Below are 19,449 nucleotides of genomic sequence, written 5' to 3' on the forward strand. Positions count from 1 at the left end.
TCCTGAGCATTATGATATTCTCGCCTGAGCACCATGATAATCTCTCATGAACAGCACCATGATAATCTCTCCTGAACACCATGATAATCTCTCCTGAGCACCATGATAATCTCTCCTGAGCAGCACCATGATAATCTCTCCTGAACACCATGATAATCTTTCCTGAACACCATGATAATCTCTCCTGAGCACCATGATAATCTCTCCTAAACACCATCATAATCTCTCCTAAACACCATGATAATCTCTCCTGAACACCATGATAATCTCTCCTGAACAGCACCATTATAGGCTCTCCTGATACCATGATAATCTCTCCTGAACACCATGATAATCTCTCCTGAACAGCACCATGATAGTCTCTCCTGAGCACCATGATAATCTCTCCTGAACACCATGATAATCTCTCCTGAACACCATGATAATCTCCCCTGAATACCACGATAATCTCTCCTGAGCACCATGATAATCTCTCCTGAACAGCACCATGATAATCTCTCCTGAACACCATGATAATCTCCCCTGAACACCATGATAATCTCTCCTGAACACCATTATAATCTCTCCTGAACACCATGATAATCTCTCCTGAGCACTTTGATAATCTCTCCTGAACACCATGATAATCTCCCCTGAACACCATGATAATCTCTCCTGAACACCATTATAATCTCTCCTGAACACCATGATAATCTCTCCTGAGCACTTTGATAATCTCTCTTGAACAACATGGTAATCTCTCCTGAACAACACCATGATAGTCTCTCCTGAACACCATCATAATCTCTCCTGAGCACCAAGATAATCTCTCCTGAGCACAAAGATAATCTCTCCTGAACACCTTGATATTCTCTCCTGTACAGCACCATGATAATCTCTCCTGAACACCATGATAATCTCTCCTGAACACCATGATAATCTCTACTGAACACCATGATAATCTCTCCTGAACAGCACCATGATAATATCTCCTGAACACCATCATAATCTCTCCTAAGCACCATGATAATCTCTCCTGAGCACCATGATAATCTCTCCTGAACACCATGATAATCTCTCCATAGCACCATGATAATCTCTTCTGAATACCATGATAATCTCTCCTGAGCACTTTGATAATCTCTCTTGAACAACATGGTAATCTCTCCTGAACAACACCATGATCATCTCTCCTGAACACCATGATAATCTCTCCTGAGCACCATGATAATCTCTCCTGAACACCATGATAATCTCTCCTGAACAGCACCATTATAATCTCTCCTGAACACCATGATAATCTCTCCTGAACAGCACCATGATAATCTCTCCTAAACACCATGATAATCTCTCCTGAGCACCATGATAATCTCTCCTGAACAGCACCATGATCCTCTCTCGTGAACAGCACCATGATAATCTCTCCTAAACACCATGATAATCTCTCCTGAGCACCAAGATAATCTCTCCTGAGCACCAAGATAATCTCTCCTGAACACCTTGATATTCTCTCCTGTACAGCACCATGATAATCTCTCCTGAACACCATGATAATCTCTCCTGAACACCATGATAATCTCTCCTGAACAGCACCATGATAATCTCTCCTGAACACCATGATAATCTCTCCTGAGCACCATGATAATCTCTACTGAACACCATGATAATCTCTCCTGAACAGCACCATGATAATCTCTCCTGAGCACCATGATAATCTATCCTGAACAGCACCATGATAATCTCTCCTCAACACCATCATAATCTCTCCTCAACACCATGATAATCTCTCCTGAGCACCATGACAATCTCTCCTGAGCACCATGATAATCTCTCTTGAACACCATGATCATCTCTTCTGAACACCATGATAATCTCTCCTGAGCACCATGATAATCTCTCCTGAACACCATGATAATCTCTCCTGTACAGCACCATGATAATCTCTCCTGAACACCATGATAATCTCTCCTGAACAGCACCATGATAATCTCTCCTGAGCACCATGATAGTCTCTCCTGAACACCATGATAATCTCTCCATAGCACCATGATAATCTCTTCTGAATACCATGATAGTCTCTCCTGACACCATGATAATCTCTCCTGAACAGCACCATGATAATCTCTCCTGAACAGCACCATGACAATCTCTCCTGTACAGCACCATGATAATCTCTCCTGTACAGCACCATGATAATCTCTCCTGAACACCATGATAATCTCTCCTGAACACCATGATAATCTCTCCTTAACACCATGATAATCTCTCCTGAGCACCATGATAATCTCTCCTGAGCATCATGATAATCTCTCCTGAATACCATGATAATCTCTCCTGAACAACACCATGATAATCTCTCTTGAACAACATGATAATCTCTCCTGAACAACACCATGATAATCTCTCCTGAACACCATGATAATCTCTCCTGAACACCATGATAATCTCTCCTGAACACCATGATAATCTCCCCTGAATACCATGATAATCTCTCCTGAGCACCATGATAATCTCTCCTGAACACCATGATAATCTGCCCTGAACACCATGATAATCTCTCCTGAACAGCACCATGATAATCTCTCCTGAGCACCATGATAATCTCTCCTGAGCACCATGATAATCTCTCCTGAACACCATGATAATCTCCCCTGAACACCATGATAATCTCTCCTGAAAAGCACCATTATAATCTCTCCTGAAAAGCACCATTATAATCTCTCTTGAAAAACATGATAATCTCTCCTGAACAACACCATGATAATCTCTCCTGAACACCATCATAATCTCTCCTGAACACCATGATAATCTCTCATGAACAGCACCATGATAATCTCTCCTGAACACCATGATTATCTCTCCTGAGCACCATGATAATCTCTCCTGAACAGCACCATGATAATCTCTCTTGAACACCATGATAATCTCTCCTGAACACCATGATAATCTCTCCTGAACACCATGATAATCTCTCCTGCACAGCACCATGATAGGCTCTCCTGATACCATGATAATCTCTCCTGAACACCATGATAATCTCTCCTGAACAGCACCATGATAGTCTCTCCTGAGCACCATGATAATCTCTCCTGGACACCATGATAATCTCTCCTGAACACCATGATAATCTCCCCTGAATACCATGATAATCTCTCTTGAGCACCATGATAATCTCTCCTGAACAGCATGATAATCTCTCCTGAGCACCATGATAATCTCTCCTGAACAGCACCATGATAATCTCTCCTGAGCACCATGATAATCTCTCCTGAACACCATGATAATCTCTCCTGAACACCATGATAATCTCCCCTGAACACCATGATAATCTCTCCTGAGCACCATGATAATCTCTCCTGAACAGCACCATGATAATCTCTCTTGAAAAACATGATAATCTCTCCTGAACAACACCATGATAGTCTCTCCTGAACACCATCATAATCTCTCCTGAACACCATGATAATCTCTCCTGAACAGCACCATGATAATCTCTCCTGAACACCATGATTATCTCTCCTGAGCACCATGATAATCTCTCCTGAACAGCACCATGATAATCTCTCCTGAACACCATGATAATATCTCCTGAACACCATGATAATCTCTCCTGAGCACCATGATCATCTCTCCTGAACAGCACCATGATAATCTCTCCTGAACACCATGATAATCTCTCCTGAACACCATGATAATCTCTCCTGAGCACCATGATAATCTCTCCTCAACACCATCATAATCTCACCTGAACACCATGATAGTCTCTCCTGAGCACCATGATAATCTCTCCTGAGCACCATGATCATCTCTCCTGAACAGCACCATGATAATCTCTCCAGAACAGCACCATGATAATCTCTCCTGAGCACCATGATAATCTCTCCTGAAGACCATGATAATCTCTCCTGAACACCATGATAATCTCTCCTGAGCACCATGATAATCTCTCCTGAGCACCATGATAATCTCTCCTGAATACCATGATAATCTCTCCTGAACAGCACCATGATAATCTCTCCTCAACACCATCATAATCTCTTCTGAACACCATGATAATCTCTCCTGAGCACCATGATAATCTCTTCTGAATACCATGATATTCTCTCCTGAACACCATGATAATCTCTCCTGAGCATTATGATCATCTCGCCTGAACACCATGATAATCTCTCCTGAACAGCACCATGATAATCTCTCCTGAACAGCACCATGATAATCTCTCCTGTACAGCACCATGATAATCTCTCCTGTACAGCACCATGATAATCTCTCCTGAACACCATGATAATCTCTCCTGAACACCATGATAATCTCTCCTTAACACCATGATAATCTCTCCTGAGCACCATGATAATCTCTCCTGAGCACCATGATAATCTCTCCTGAACAGCACCTTGATAATCTCTCCTGAACACCATGATAATCTCTCCTGAGCACCATGATAATCTCTCCTGAACCGCACCATGATAATCTCTCCTGAACCGCACCATGATAATCTCTCTTGAACACCATGATAATCTCTCCTGAACACCATGCTAATCTCCCCTGAACACCATGATAATCTCTCCTGAGCACCATGATAATCTCTCCTGAACAGCACCATGATAATCTCTCCTGAACACCATGATAATCTCTCCTGAACACCATGATAATCTCTCCTGAGCACCATGATAATTTCTCCTCAACACCATCATAATCTCACCTGAACACCATGATAGTCTCTCCTGAGCACCATGATAATCTCTCCTGAGCACCATGATCATCTCTCCTGAACAGCACCATGATAATCTCTCCAGAACAGCACCATGATAATCTCTCCTGAGCACCATGATAATCTCTCCTGAAGACCATGATAATCTCTCCTGAACACCATGATAATCTCTCCTGAGCACCATGATAATCTCTCCTGAGCACCATGATAATCTCTCCTGAATACCATGATAATCTCTCCTGAACAGCACCATGATAATCTCTCCTCAACACCATCATAATCTCTTCTGAACACCATGATAATCTCTCCTGAGCACCATGATAATCTCTTCTGAATACCATGATATTCTCTCCTGAACACCATGATAATCTCTCCTGAGCATTATGATCATCTCGCCTGAACACCATGATAATCTCTCCTGAACAGCACCATGATAATCTCTCCTGAACAGCACCATGATAATCTCTCCTGTACAGCACCATGATAATCTCTCCTGTACAGCACCATGATAATCTCTCCTGAACACCATGATAATCTCTCCTGAACACCATGATAATCTCTCCTTAACACCATGATAATCTCTCCTGAGCACCATGATAATCTCTCCTGAGCACCATGATAATTTCTCCTGAACAGCACCTTGATAATCTCTCCTGAACACCATGATAATCTCTCCTGAGCACCATGATAATCTCTCCTGAACACCATGATAATCTCTCCTGAACCGCACCATGATAATCTCTCTTGAACACCATGATAATCTCTCCTGAACACCATGCTAATCTCCCCTGAACACCATGATAATCTCTCCTGAGCACCATGATAATCTCTCCTGAACAGCACCATGATAATCTCTCCTGAGCACCATGATAATCTCTCCTGAACAGCACCATGATAATCTCTCCTGAGCACCATGATAATCTCTCCTGAACAGCACCATGATAATCTCTCCTGAGCACCATGATAATCTCTCCTGAACACCATGATAATCTCTCCTGAACAGCACCATGATAATCTCTCTTGAACAACATGATAATCTCTCCTGAACAACACCATGATAATCTCCCCTTAACACCATGATAATCTCTCCTGAACAGCACCATGATCATCTCTCCTGAACAGCACCATGATCATCTCTCCTGAACAGCACCATGATAATCTCTCCTGAGCACCATGATAATCTCTCCTGAACAGCACCATGATAATCTCTCCTGAACAGCACCATAATAATCTCTCCTGAGCACCATGATAATCTCTCCTGAGCACCATGATAATCTCTCCTGAACAGCACCATGATAATCTCTCTTGAACAACATGATAATCTCTCCTGAACAACACCATGATAATCTCTCTTTAACACCATGATAATCTCTCCTGAACAGCACCATGATCATCTCTCCTGAACAGCACCATGATCATCTCTCCTGAACAGCACCATGATAATCTCTCCTGAGCACCATGATAATCTCTCCTGAACAGCACCATGATAATCTCTCCTGAACAGCACCATTATAATCTCTCCTGAAAAGCACCATTATAATCTCTCTTGAAAAACATGATAATCTCTCCTGAACAACACCATGATAATCTCTCCTGAACACCATCATAATCTCTCCTGAACACCATGATAATCTCTCATGAACAGCACCATGATAATCTCTCCTGAACACCATGATTATCTCTCCTGAGCACCATGATAATCTCTCCTGAACAGCACCATGATAATCTCTCTTGAACACCATGATAATCTCTCCTGAACACCATGATAATCTCTCCTGAACACCATGATAATCTCTCCTGCACAGCACCATGATAGGCTCTCCTGATACCATGATAATCTCTCCTGAACACCATGATAATCTCTCCTGAACAGCACCATGATAGTCTCTCCTGAGCACCATGATAATCTCTCCTGGACACCATGATAATCTCTCCTGAACACCATGATAATCTCCCCTGAATACCATGATAATCTCTCTTGAGCACCATGATAATCTCTCCTGAACAGCATGATAATCTCTCCTGAGCACCATGATAATCTCTCCTGAACAGCACCATGATAATCTCTCCTGAGCACCATGATAATCTCTCCTGAACACCATGATAATCTCTCCTGAACACCATGATAATCTCCCCTGAACACCATGATAATCTCTCCTGAGCACCATGATAATCTCTCCTGAACAGCACCATGATAATCTCTCTTGAAAAACATGATAATCTCTCCTGAACAACACCATGATAGTCTCTCCTGAACACCATCATAATCTCTCCTGAACACCATGATAATCTCTCCTGAACAGCACCATGATAATCTCTCCTGAACACCATGATTATCTCTCCTGAGCACCATGATAATCTCTCCTGAACAGCACCATGATAATCTCTCCTGAACACCATGATAATATCTCCTGAACACCATGATAATCTCTCCTGAGCACCATGATCATCTCTCCTGAACAGCACCATGATAATCTCTCCTGAACACCATGATAATCTCTCCTGAACACCATGATAATCTCTCCTGAGCACCATGATAATCTCTCCTCAACACCATCATAATCTCACCTGAACACCATGATAGTCTCTCCTGAGCACCATGATAATCTCTCCTGAGCACCATGATCATCTCTCCTGAACAGCACCATGATAATCTCTCCAGAACAGCACCATGATAATCTCTCCTGAGCACCATGATAATCTCTCCTGAAGACCATGATAATCTCTCCTGAACACCATGATAATCTCTCCTGAGCACCATGATAATCTCTCCTGAGCACCATGATAATCTCTCCTGAATACCATGATAATCTCTCCTGAACAGCACCATGATAATCTCTCCTCAACACCATCATAATCTCTTCTGAACACCATGATAATCTCTCCTGAGCACCATGATAATCTCTTCTGAATACCATGATATTCTCTCCTGAACACCATGATAATCTCTCCTGAGCATTATGATCATCTCGCCTGAACACCATGATAATCTCTCCTGAACAGCACCATGATAATCTCTCCTGAACAGCACCATGATAATCTCTCCTGTACAGCACCATGATAATCTCTCCTGTACAGCACCATGATAATCTCTCCTGAACACCATGATAATCTCTCCTGAACACCATGATAATCTCTCCTTAACACCATGATAATCTCTCCTGAGCACCATGATAATCTCTCCTGAGCACCATGATAATCTCTCCTGAACAGCACCTTGATAATCTCTCCTGAACACCATGATAATCTCTCCTGAGCACCATGATAATCTCTCCTGAACACCATGATAATCTCTCCTGAACCGCACCATGATAATCTCTCTTGAACACCATGATAATCTCTCCTGAACACCATGCTAATCTCCCCTGAACACCATGATAATCTCTCCTGAGCACCATGATAATCTCTCCTGAACAGCACCATGATAATCTCTCCTGAACACCATGATAATCTCTCCTGAACACCATGATAATCTCTCCTGAGCACCATGATAATCTCTCCTCAACACCATCATAATCTCACCTGAACACCATGATAGTCTCTCCTGAGCACCATGATAATCTCTCCTGAGCACCATGATCATCTCTCCTGAACAGCACCATGATAATCTCTCCAGAACAGCACCATGATAATCTCTCCTGAGCACCATGATAATCTCTCCTGAAGACCATGATAATCTCTCCTGAACACCATGATAATCTCTCCTGAGCACCATGATAATCTCTCCTGAGCACCATGATAATCTCTCCTGAATACCATGATAATCTCTCCTGAACAGCACCATGATAATCTCTCCTCAACACCATCATAATCTCTTCTGAACACCATGATAATCTCTCCTGAGCACCATGATAATCTCTTCTGAATACCATGATATTCTCTCCTGAACACCATGATAATCTCTCCTGAGCATTATGATCATCTCGCCTGAACACCATGATAATCTCTCCTGAACAGCACCATGATAATCTCTCCTGAACAGCACCATGATAATCTCTCCTGTACAGCACCATGATAATCTCTCCTGTACAGCACCATGATAATCTCTCCTGAACACCATGATAATCTCTCCTGAACACCATGATAATCTCTCCTTAACACCATGATAATCTCTCCTGAGCACCATGATAATCTCTCCTGAGCACCATGATAATCTCTCCTGAACAGCACCTTGATAATCTCTCCTGAACACCATGATAATCTCTCCTGAGCACCATGATAATCTCTCCTGAACACCATGATAATCTCTCCTGAACACCATGATAATCTCTCCTGAACCGCACCATGATAATCTCTCCTGAACACCATGCTAATCTCCCCTGAACACCATGATAATCTCTCCTGAGCACCATGATAATCTCTCCTGAACAGCACCATGATAATCTCTCCTGAGCACCATGATAATCTCTCCTGAACAGCACCATGATAATCTCTCCTGAGCACCATGATAATCTCTCCTGAACAGCACCATGATAATCTCTCCTGAGCACCATGATAATCTCTCCTGAACACCATGATAATCTCTCCTGAACAGCACCATGATAATCTCTCTTGAACAACATGATAATCTCTCCTGAACAACACCATGATAATCTCCCCTTAACACCATGATAATCTCTCCTGAACAGCACCATGATCATCTCTCCTGAACAGCACCATGATCATCTCTCCTGAACAGCACCATGATAATCTCTCCTGAGCACCATGATAATCTCTCCTGAACAGCACCATGATAATCTCTCCTGAACAGCACCATAATAATCTCTCCTGAGCACCATGATAATCTCTCCTGAGCACCATGATAATCTCTCCTGAACAGCACCATGATAATCTCTCTTGAACAACATGATAATCTCTCCTGAACAACACCATGATAATCTCTCTTTAACACCATGATAATCTCTCCTGAACAGCACCATGATCATCTCTCCTGAACAGCACCATGATCATCTCTCCTGAACAGCACCATGATCATCTCTCCTGAACAGCACCATGATAATCTCTCCTGAGCACCATGATAATCTCTCCTGAACAGCACCATGATAATCTCTCCTGAACAGCACCATGATAATCTCTCCTGATCACCATGATAATCTCTCCTGAACAGCACCTTGATAATTTCTCCTGAACAGCACCATGATAATCTCTCCTGAGCACCATGATAATCTCTCCTGAACACCATGAGAATCTCTCCTGAACAGCACCATGATAATCTCTCTTGAACAACATGATAATCTCTCCTGAACAACACCATGATAATCTCTCCTTAACACCATGATAATCTCTCCTGAACAGCACCATGATCATCTCTCCTGAACAGCACCATGATCATCTCTCCTGAACAGCACCATGATCATCTCTCCTGAACAGCACCATGATAATCTCTCCTGAGCACCATGATAATCTCTCCTGAACAGCACCATGATAATCTCTCCTGAACAGCACCACGATAATCTCTCCTGAGCACCATGATAATCTCTCCTGAACAGCACCATGATAATCTCTCCTGAGCACCATGATAATCTCTCCTGAACACCATGATAATCTCTCCTGAACAGCACCATGATAATCTCTCTTGAACAACATGATAATCTCTCCTGAACAACACCATGATAATCTCTCCTTAACACCATGATAATCTCTCCTGAACAGCACCATGATCATCTCTCCTGAACAGCACCATGATCATCTCTCCTGAACAGCACCATGATCATCTCTCCTGAACAGCACCATGATAATCTCTCCTGAGCACCATGATAATCTCTCCTGAACAGCACCATGATAATCTCTCCTGAACAGCACCATAACAATCTCTCCTGAGCACCATGATAATCTCTCCTGAGCACCATGATAATCTCTCCTGAACAGCACCATGATAATCTCTCTTGAACAACATGATAATCTCTCCTGAACAACACCATGATCATCTCTCCTGAACAGCACCATGATCATCTCTCCTGAACAGCACCATGATAATCTCTCCTGAGCACCATGATAATCTCTCCTGAACAGCACCATGATAATCTCTCCTGAACAGCACCATGATAATCTCTCCTGAGCACCATGATAATCTCTCCTGAACAGCACCATGATAATCTCTCTTGAACAACATGATAATCTCTCCTGAACAACACCATGATAATCTCTCTTTAACACCATGATAATCTCTCCTGAACAGCACCATGATCATCTCTCCTGAACAGCACCATGATCATCTCTCCTGAACAGCACCATGATAATCTCTCCTGAGCACCATGATAATCTCTCCTGAACAGCACCATGATAATCTCTCCTGAACAGCACCATGATAATCTCTCCTGAGCACCATGATAATCTCTCCTGAACAGCACCTTGATAATTTCTCCTGAACAGCACCATGATAATCTCTCCTGAACAGCACCATGATAATCTCTCTTGAACAACATGATAATCTCTCCTGAACAACACCATGATAATCTCTCCTTAACACCATGATAATCTCTCCTGAACAGCACCATGATCATCTCTCCTGAACAGCACCATGATCATCTCTCCTGAACAGCACCATGATAATCTCTCCTGAGCACCATGATAATCTCTCCTGAACAGCACCATGATAATCTCTCCTGAACAGCACCATGATAATCTCTCCTGAGCACCATGATAATCTCTCCTGAACAGCACCATGATAATCTCTCCTGAGCACCATGATAATCTCTCCTGAACACCATGATAATCTCTCCTGAACAGCACCATGATAATCTCTCTTGAACAACATGATAATCTCTCCTGAACAACACCATGATAATCTCTCCTTAACACCATGATAATCTCTCCTGAACAGCACCATGATCATCTCTCCTGAACAGCACCATGATCATCTCTCCTGAACAGCACCATGATCATCTCTCCTGAACAGCACCATGATAATCTCTCCTGAGCACCATGATAATCTCTCCTGAACAGCACCATGATAATCTCTCCTGAACAGCACCATAATCATCTCTCCTGAGCACCATGATAATCTCTCCTGAACAGCACCATGATAATCTCTCTTGAACAACATGATAATCTCTCCTGAACAACACCATGATAATCTCTCCTTAACACCATGATAAACTCTCCTGAACAGCACCATGATCATCTCTCCTGAACAGCACCATGATAATCTCTCCTGAGCACCATGATAATCTCTCCTGAACAGCACCATGATAATCTCTCCTGAACAGCACCATAATAATCTCTCCTGAGCACCATGATAATCTCTCCTGAACACCATGATAATCTCTCCTGAGCACCATGATAATCTAACACAGGTGAAGAGCCGCTGAAAGGCAGGAAGGAGACGAGAAGCCATGTTGTCTTACCTGTTCTGTTCTGGAGCATCGTCCTGCTGTGGAGCCGAGACTGAGAGCAGCCACCTGAGAGCTGGGGGCGGGGCCTGCTCTGCTGGGGGCGGGGCCTTCTCTGCTGCTCACTGCTGCTCTCTGCTGTCCACTGCTGCTCTCTGCTGTCCACTGCTGCTCTCTGCTGCTCTCTGCTGTCCTCTGCTGCTCACTGCTGTCCTCTACTGCTCTCTGCTGTCCTCTGCTGTCCTCTGCTGCTCACTGCTGTTCACTGCTGCTCACTGCTGTCCTCTGCTGCTCTCTGCTGCTCACTGCTGCTCTCTGCTGTTCACTGCTTCTCACTGCTGTCCTCTGCTGCTCTCTTCTGCTCTCTGCTGCTCTCTGCTGTCCTCTGCTGCTCACTGCTGTCCTCTACTGCTCTCTGCTGTCCTCTGCTGCTCTCTGCTGCTCTCTGCTGTCCTCTGCTGCTCTCTTCTGCTCTCTGCTGCTCACTGCTGCTCTCTGCTGCTCTCTGCTGTCCTCTGCTGCTCACTGCTGTCCTCTACTGCTCTCTGCTGTCCTCTGCTGCTCTCTGCTGTCCTCTGCTGCTCACTGCTGTCCTCTACTGCTCTCTGCTGTCCTCTGCTGCTCACTGCTGTTCACTGCTGCTCACTGCTGTTCTCTGCTGCTCTCTGGTGCTCTCTGATGCTGTCCTCATCTGCTCTCTGCTATTCTCTGCTGTCCTCTGCTGCTCACTGCTGTCCTCTGCTGCTCTCTGCTGCTCTCTGCTGCCCTCTGCTGCTCACTGCTGTTCACTGCAGCTCAGTGCTGTCCTCTGCTGCTCTCTGCTGCTCTCTGGTGCTCTCTGCTGCTGTCCTCTGCTGCTCTCTGCTATCCTCTGCTGTCCTCTGCTGCTCACTGCTGTTCACTGCTGCTCAGTGCTGTCCTCTGCTGCTCTCTACTGCTCTCTGGTGCTCTCTGCTGCTGTCCTCTGCTGCTCTCTGCTATCCTCTGCTGTCCTCTGCTGCTCACTGCAGTCCTCTGCTGTCTCTGCTGCTCTCTGCTCTCCTCTGCTGCTCACTGCTGTCCTCTGCTGCTCACTGCTGTCCTCTGCTGCTCTCTGCTGCTCACTGCTGCTCTCTGTGTTCACTGCTGCTCACTGCTGTCCTCTGCTGCTCACTGCTGTCCTCTGCTGCTCTCTGCTGCTCTCTGCTGTTCACTGCTGCTCACTGCTGCTCTCTGCTGCTCTCTGCTGTCCTCTGCTGCTCACTGCTGCTCACTGCTGTCCTCTGCTGCTCACTGCTGCTCACTGCTGCTCTCTGCTGCTCAGCCCCTTGCTTCCATTCACAGCAATATGCCGCTGGTAGAGAGAAAACTGGCAAAGCAGCAGCTGTTAGTGACGAGTCTTAAGCCCCGTCTCCACCGCACACAAGTGCCGGGACGGAGTGGAGCGCTACGGAGCAGTACGGAATAGAGACCCCGACCGAAATTTTGGGTCGCGTCCCCACTGCAGAGAGGAGCGTGAAAAGTGGGCGGGGCTTATGAGCTCCGCAGAAATGTGACATTATAACAGAAAAGAACGTCGTCAGATGTAGATCTTATGAATCCTCTGTTGTTGTTTAAATTCTCCACTTTGCACTGTGATTTTTTGCAGCGGAAAAAAAAAAAGTTACTTTTTGCAGCAGTCATTTTTTGCAGCGGAGAGCTGCAGCCGCAACTTCCGTGTTTGTTGTGAGAGAGCGGACGCTCCGGCCACTTGCCGGCGACTTGAGGCGACGTGCGGGGCAAGTGGCCGGAGCGTTCCCCCCGGTTGGCTGAGGCACAGACACGGGAGTCTGAGCTTTCTGCTCAAACGCAGGAGGTTCTCCACTCCGGAGCTGATCGCGGTCCGGCAGCTCAGCGCCGGAACACGGAGGCGCCGAGCTCCGAGCTCCTTTTCATGGCTTCCGCGGTCCGTCCCCGCGATATAGCGCCACTGACCGCGGCTGAACAGAACGCTGACCGCCTCTGGAAAGCGGAGCTGCCGGAGCGCGGTCAGCGCCGGAGACGAAAGCTCCAGACTCCGGTGTCCCGGACGCACATCAGCGCCACGGCCAGCGCTATGCTGCTAACAGAAAACTCCAACGCGATGCAACGTCCCTCCCCCCGGTCTCCCCCTGCCTCTAGTCGCTCTTTCACCACAAACACTAAAGTTGAGCAGCAAAGAAAAGAAAAGGAAAATAAAAACCACCAGAGCACAGCTGACCACACTGACAGCAGAGGCTTCATCCAGCCGGCACATTAACATATTGAGGGCGTGTAGTAAATCACTGACCAATCAAATCAGGGGGGCAGCAGTGAGAACTACATGTTCTGTAGTGACCTCCAGGGGGCAGCAGTGAGAACTACATGTTCTGTAGTGACCTCCAGGGGGCAGCAGTGAGAACCACGTGTTCTGTAGTGACCTCCAGGGGGTAGCAGTGAGAACCACATGTTCTGTAGTAACCTCCAGGGGGCAGCAGTGAGAACCACATGTTCTGTAGTAGCCTCCAGGGGGCAGCAGTGAGAACCACATGTTCTGTAGTAACCTCCAGGGGGCAGCCATGAGAACCACATGTTCTGTAGTAGCCTCCAGGGGGCAGCAGTGAGAACCACATGTTCTGTAGTAACCTCCAGGGGGCAGAAGTGAGAACTACATGTTCTGTAGTAACCTCCAGGGGGCAGCAGTGAGAACCACATGTTCTGTAGTAGCCTCCAGGGGGCAGCAGTGAGAACCACGTGTTCTGTAGTGACCTCCAGGGGGCAGCAGTGAGAACCACATGTTCTGTAGTAACCTCCAGGGGGCAGCAGTGAGAACCACATGTTCTGTAGTAGCCTCCAGGGGGCAGCAGTGAGAACCACATGTTCTGTAGTAACCTCCAGGGGGCAGCCATGAGAACCACATGTTCTGTAGTAGCCTCCAGGGGGCAGCAGTGAGAACCACATGTTCTGTAGTAACCTCCAGGGGGCAGAAGTGAGAACTACATGTTCTGTAGTAACCTCCAGGGGGCAGCAGTGAGAACCACATGTTCTGTAGTGACCTCCAGGGGGCAGCAGTGAGAACCACATGTTCTGTAGTAACCTCCAGGGGGCAGCCATGAGAACCACATGTTCTGTAGTAACCTCCAGGGGGCAGCAGTGAGAACTACATGTTCTGTAGTAACCTCCAGGGGGCAGCAGTGAGAACCACATGTTCTGTAGTAACCTCCAGGGGGCAGCAGTGAGAACCACATGTTCTGTAGTAACCTCCAGGGGGCAGCAGTGAGAACTACATGTTCTGTAGTAACCTCCAGGGGGCAGCAGTGAGAACTACATGTTCTGTAGTAACCTCCAGGGGGCAGCCATGAGAACCACATGTTCTGTAGTAGCCTCCAGGGGGCAGCAGTGAGAACTACATGTTCTGTAGTGACCTCCAGGGTGCAGCAGTGAGAACTACATGTTCTGTAGTAACCTCCAGGGGGCAGCAGTGAGAACCACATGTTCTGTACTAACCTCCAGGGGGCAACAGTGAGAACTACATGTTCTGTAGTAACCTCCAGGGGGCAGCAGTGAGAACTACATGTTCTGTAGTAGCCTCCAGGGGGCAGCAGTGAGAACCACATGTTCTGTAGTGACCTCCAGGGGGCAGCAGTGAGAACCACATGTTCTGTAGTGACCTCCAGGGGGCAGCAGTGAGAACCACATGTTCTGTAGTAACCTCCAGGGGGCAGCAGTGAGAACTACATGTTCTGTAGTGACCTCCAGGGTGCAGCAGTGAGAACCACATGTTCTGTAGTAACCTCCAGGGGGCAGCAGTGAGAACCACATGTTCTGTAGTAACCTCCAGGGGGCAGCAGTGAGAACTACATGTTCTGTAGTAACCTCCAGGGGGCAGCAGTGAGAACCACGTGTTCTGTAGTGACCTCCAGGGGGCAGCAGTGAGAACCACATGTTCTGTAGTGACCTCCAGGGGGCAGCAGTGAGAACCACATGTTCTGTAGTAACCTCCAGGGGGCAGCAGTGAGAACCACATGTTCTGTAGTAACCTCCAGGGGGCAGCCATGAGAACCACATGTTCTGTAGTAACCTCCAGGGGGCAGCAGTGAGAACCACATGTTCTGTAGTAACCTCCAGGGGGCAGTCATGAGAACCACATGTTCTGTAGTAACCTCCAGGGGGCAGCCATGAGAACCACATGTTCTGTAGTAACCTCCAGGGGGCAGCAGTGAGAACTACATGTTATGTAGTAACCTCCAGGGGGCAGCAGTGAGAACTACATGTTCTGTAGTGACCTCCAGGGGGCAGCAGTGAGAACCACATGTTCTGTAGTAACCTCCAGGGGGCAGCAGTGAGAACCACATGTTCTGTAGTAACCTCCAGGGGGCAGCAGTGAGAACTACATGTTCTGTAGTAACCTCCAGGGGGCAGCAGTGAGAACCACATGTTCTGTAGTAACCTCCAGGGGGCAGCCATGAGAACCACATGTTCTGTAGTAACCTCCAGGGGGCAGCAGTGAGAACTACATGTTCTGTAGTAACCTCCAGGGGGCAGCAGTGAGAACCACATGTTCTGTAGTAACCTCCAGGGGGCAGCAGTGAGAACCACATGTTCTGTAGTAACCTCCAGGGGGCAGCAGTGAGAACCACATGTTCTGTAGTAACCTCCAGGGGGCAGCAGTGAGAACTACATGTTCTGTAGTGACCTCCAGGGGGCAGCAGTGAGAACTACATGTTCTGTAGTGACCTCCAGGGGGCAGCAGTGAGAACCACATGTTTGTAGTAACCTCCAGGGGGCAGCAGTGAGAACTACATGTTCTGTAGTGACCTCCAGGGGGCAGCAGTGAGAACCACATGTTCTGTAGTAACCTCCAGGGGGCAGCAGTGAGAACCACATGTTCTGTAGTAACCTCCAGGGGGCAGCAGTGAGAACCACATGTTCTGTAGTGACCTCCAGGGGGCAGCAGTGAGAACTACATGTTCTGTAGTGACCTCCAGGGGGCAGCAGTGAGAACTACATGTTCTGTAGTGACCTCCAGGGGGCAGCAGTGAGAACTACATGTTCTGTAGTGACCTCCAGGGGGCAGCAGTGAGAACCACATGTTCTGTAGTAACCTCCAGGGGGCAGCAGTGAGAACCACATGTTCTGTAGTAACCTCCAGGGGGCAGCAGTGAGAACCACATGTTCTGTAGTAACCTCCAGGGGGCAGCAGTGAGAACCACATGTTCTGTAGTAACCTCCAGGGGGCAGCCATGAGAACCACATGTTCTGTAGTAACCTCCAGGGGGCAGCAGTGAGAACTACATGTTCTGTAGTAACCTCCAGGGGGCAGCAGTGAGAACTACATGTTCTGTAGTGACCTCCAGGGGGCAGCAGTGAGAACCACATGTTCTGTAGTAACCTCCAGGGGGCAGCAGTGAGAACCACATGTTCTGTAGTAACCTCCAGGGGGCAGCAGTGAGAACCACATGTTCTGTAGTAACCTCCAGGGGGCAGCCATGAGAACCACATGTTCTGTAGTAACCTCCAGGGGGCAGCAGTGAGAACTACATGTTCTGTAGTGACCTCCAGGGGGCAGCAGTGAGAACCACATGTTCTGTAGTAACCTCCAGGGGGCAGCAGTGAGAACTACATGTTCTGTAGTGACCTCCAGGGGGCAGCAGTGAGAACTACATGTTCTGTAGTGACCTCCAGGGGGCAGCAGTGAGAACTACATGTTCTGTAGTGACCTCCAGGGGGCAGCAGTGAGAACCACATGTTCTGTAGTAACCTCCAGGGGGCAGCAGTGAGAACTACATGTTCTGTAGTGACCTCCAGGGGGCAGCAGTGAGAACCACATGTTCTGTAGTGACCTCCAGGGGGCAGCAGTGAGAACTACATGTTCTGTAGTGACCTCCAGGGGGCAGCAGTGAGAACCACATGTTCTGTAGTGACCTCCAGGGGGCAGCAGTGAGAACTACATGTTCTGTAGTGACCTCCAGGGGGCAGCAGTGAGAACTACATGTTCTGTAGTAACCTCCAGGGGGCAGCAGTGAGAACTACATGTTCTGTAGTGACCTCCAGGGGGCAGCAGTGAGAACCACATGTTCTGTAGTAACCTCCAGGGGGCAGCCATGAGAACCACATGTTCTGTAGTAACCTCCAGGGGGCAGCAGTGAGAACTACATGTTCTGTAGTGACCTCCAGGGGGCAGCAGTGAGAACTACATGTTCTGTAGTGACCTCCAGGGGGCAGCAGTGAGAACTACATGTTCTGTAGTAACCTCCAGGGGGCAGCAGTGAGAACTACATGTTCTGTAGTGACCTCCAGGGGGCAGCAGTGAGAAACTGTAGTGAAGATTGAACATGAACCAATGAAGAGAAGCTCACACTGGAGTGTGATCTCTCTTGCTGGTTCCTGTCAGGATTCTCACTGTAGCAATATGAATCAGTTGAAGACTAAATAAATAAACAGCTAAATAAATAAATAAACAGCTAAAGCATGTCAAAATAAATGTGAAATAACAAATATTTTGATTTCAATCAACTAAAAAGGCGAGGGAAACAAATCTCTGTCCGTCCAGTAGATTTTCCAGTGATTTTTTCTTCAGCAGTGTTTCTGTTCAGAGACGATCCAGACCAACGTCTTGTGGATCCGTCGATCCGGACCAACGTCTTGTGGATCCGTCGATCCGGACCAACGTCTTGTGGATCCGTGGATCCGGACCAACGTCTTGTGGATCCGTGGATCCGGACCAACGTCTTGTGGATCCGTCGATCCGGACCAACGTCTTGTGGATCCGTCGATCCGGACCAACGTCTTGTGGATCCGTGGATCCGGACCAACGTCTTGTGGATCCGTGGATCCGGACCAACGTCTTGTGGATCCGTGGATCCGGACCAACGTCTTGTGGATCCGTGGATCCGGACCAACGTCTTGTGGATCCGTCGATCCGGACCAACGTCTTGTGGATCCGTCGATCCGAACCAACGTCTTGTGGATCCGTCGATCCGGACCAACGTCTTGTGGATCCGTGGATCCGGACCAACGTCTTGTGGATCCGTGGATCCGGACCAACGTCTTGTGGATCCGTGGATCCGGACCAACGTCTTGTGGATCCGTGGATCCCGACCAACGTCTTGTGGATCCGTGGATCCAGACCCGCCGCTGCATGTTGTGAAATGAGGCTTGGGCTTCCAGCCAGGGTTTTTCTGATCACATGTTCAGACTGGTACTTTTGTTATGGTTTCATCTGCCCTTCCTTACAAACTCTAATGAAGCTCAATAGAAACAGTCTGCGCTTCAGCTCCACCCATTTCTCCACCTTCATCTCTGTTTTCCTGGTTCAACTTAGTAAATATCATTGACAAACATGTTGATTCACTTCAGAGACACACAGCATGTGGTTTTTATTCAAAGTACCTTCACTATGTGCATGAACTCCTGAGAAAAGTCCAGCAGACAAAATCTCTGCAAAGTCAG

The 19,449-nt window shown here is 47.0% G+C and overlaps 1 protein-coding gene across 1 annotated transcript in view; it reads right to left on the bottom strand.

Moving 5' to 3' along the window:
* The window catches only part of LOC308130134 (actin-associated protein FAM107A), a gene marked incomplete at its 3' end in the record, with an annotated part of 55,563 nt that extends 43,440 nt beyond the window's left edge, over positions 1-12,123 (bottom strand). The window contains exon 1 of the mRNA XM_080496334.1: positions 12,037-12,123. Coding sequence (XP_080352460.1) covers positions 12,037-12,055 — 19 coding nt within the window. The 5' untranslated portion in view covers positions 12,056-12,123. The remainder of the gene's footprint in view (positions 1-12,036) is intronic.
* Between the last annotated feature and the right edge of the window lie 7,326 nt (positions 12,124-19,449).

Source organism: Blennius ocellaris, assembly GCF_963422515.1.
Source record: "Blennius ocellaris genome assembly, chromosome: 5".
Lineage (NCBI taxonomy): Eukaryota > Metazoa > Chordata > Actinopteri > Blenniiformes > Blenniidae > Blennius > Blennius ocellaris.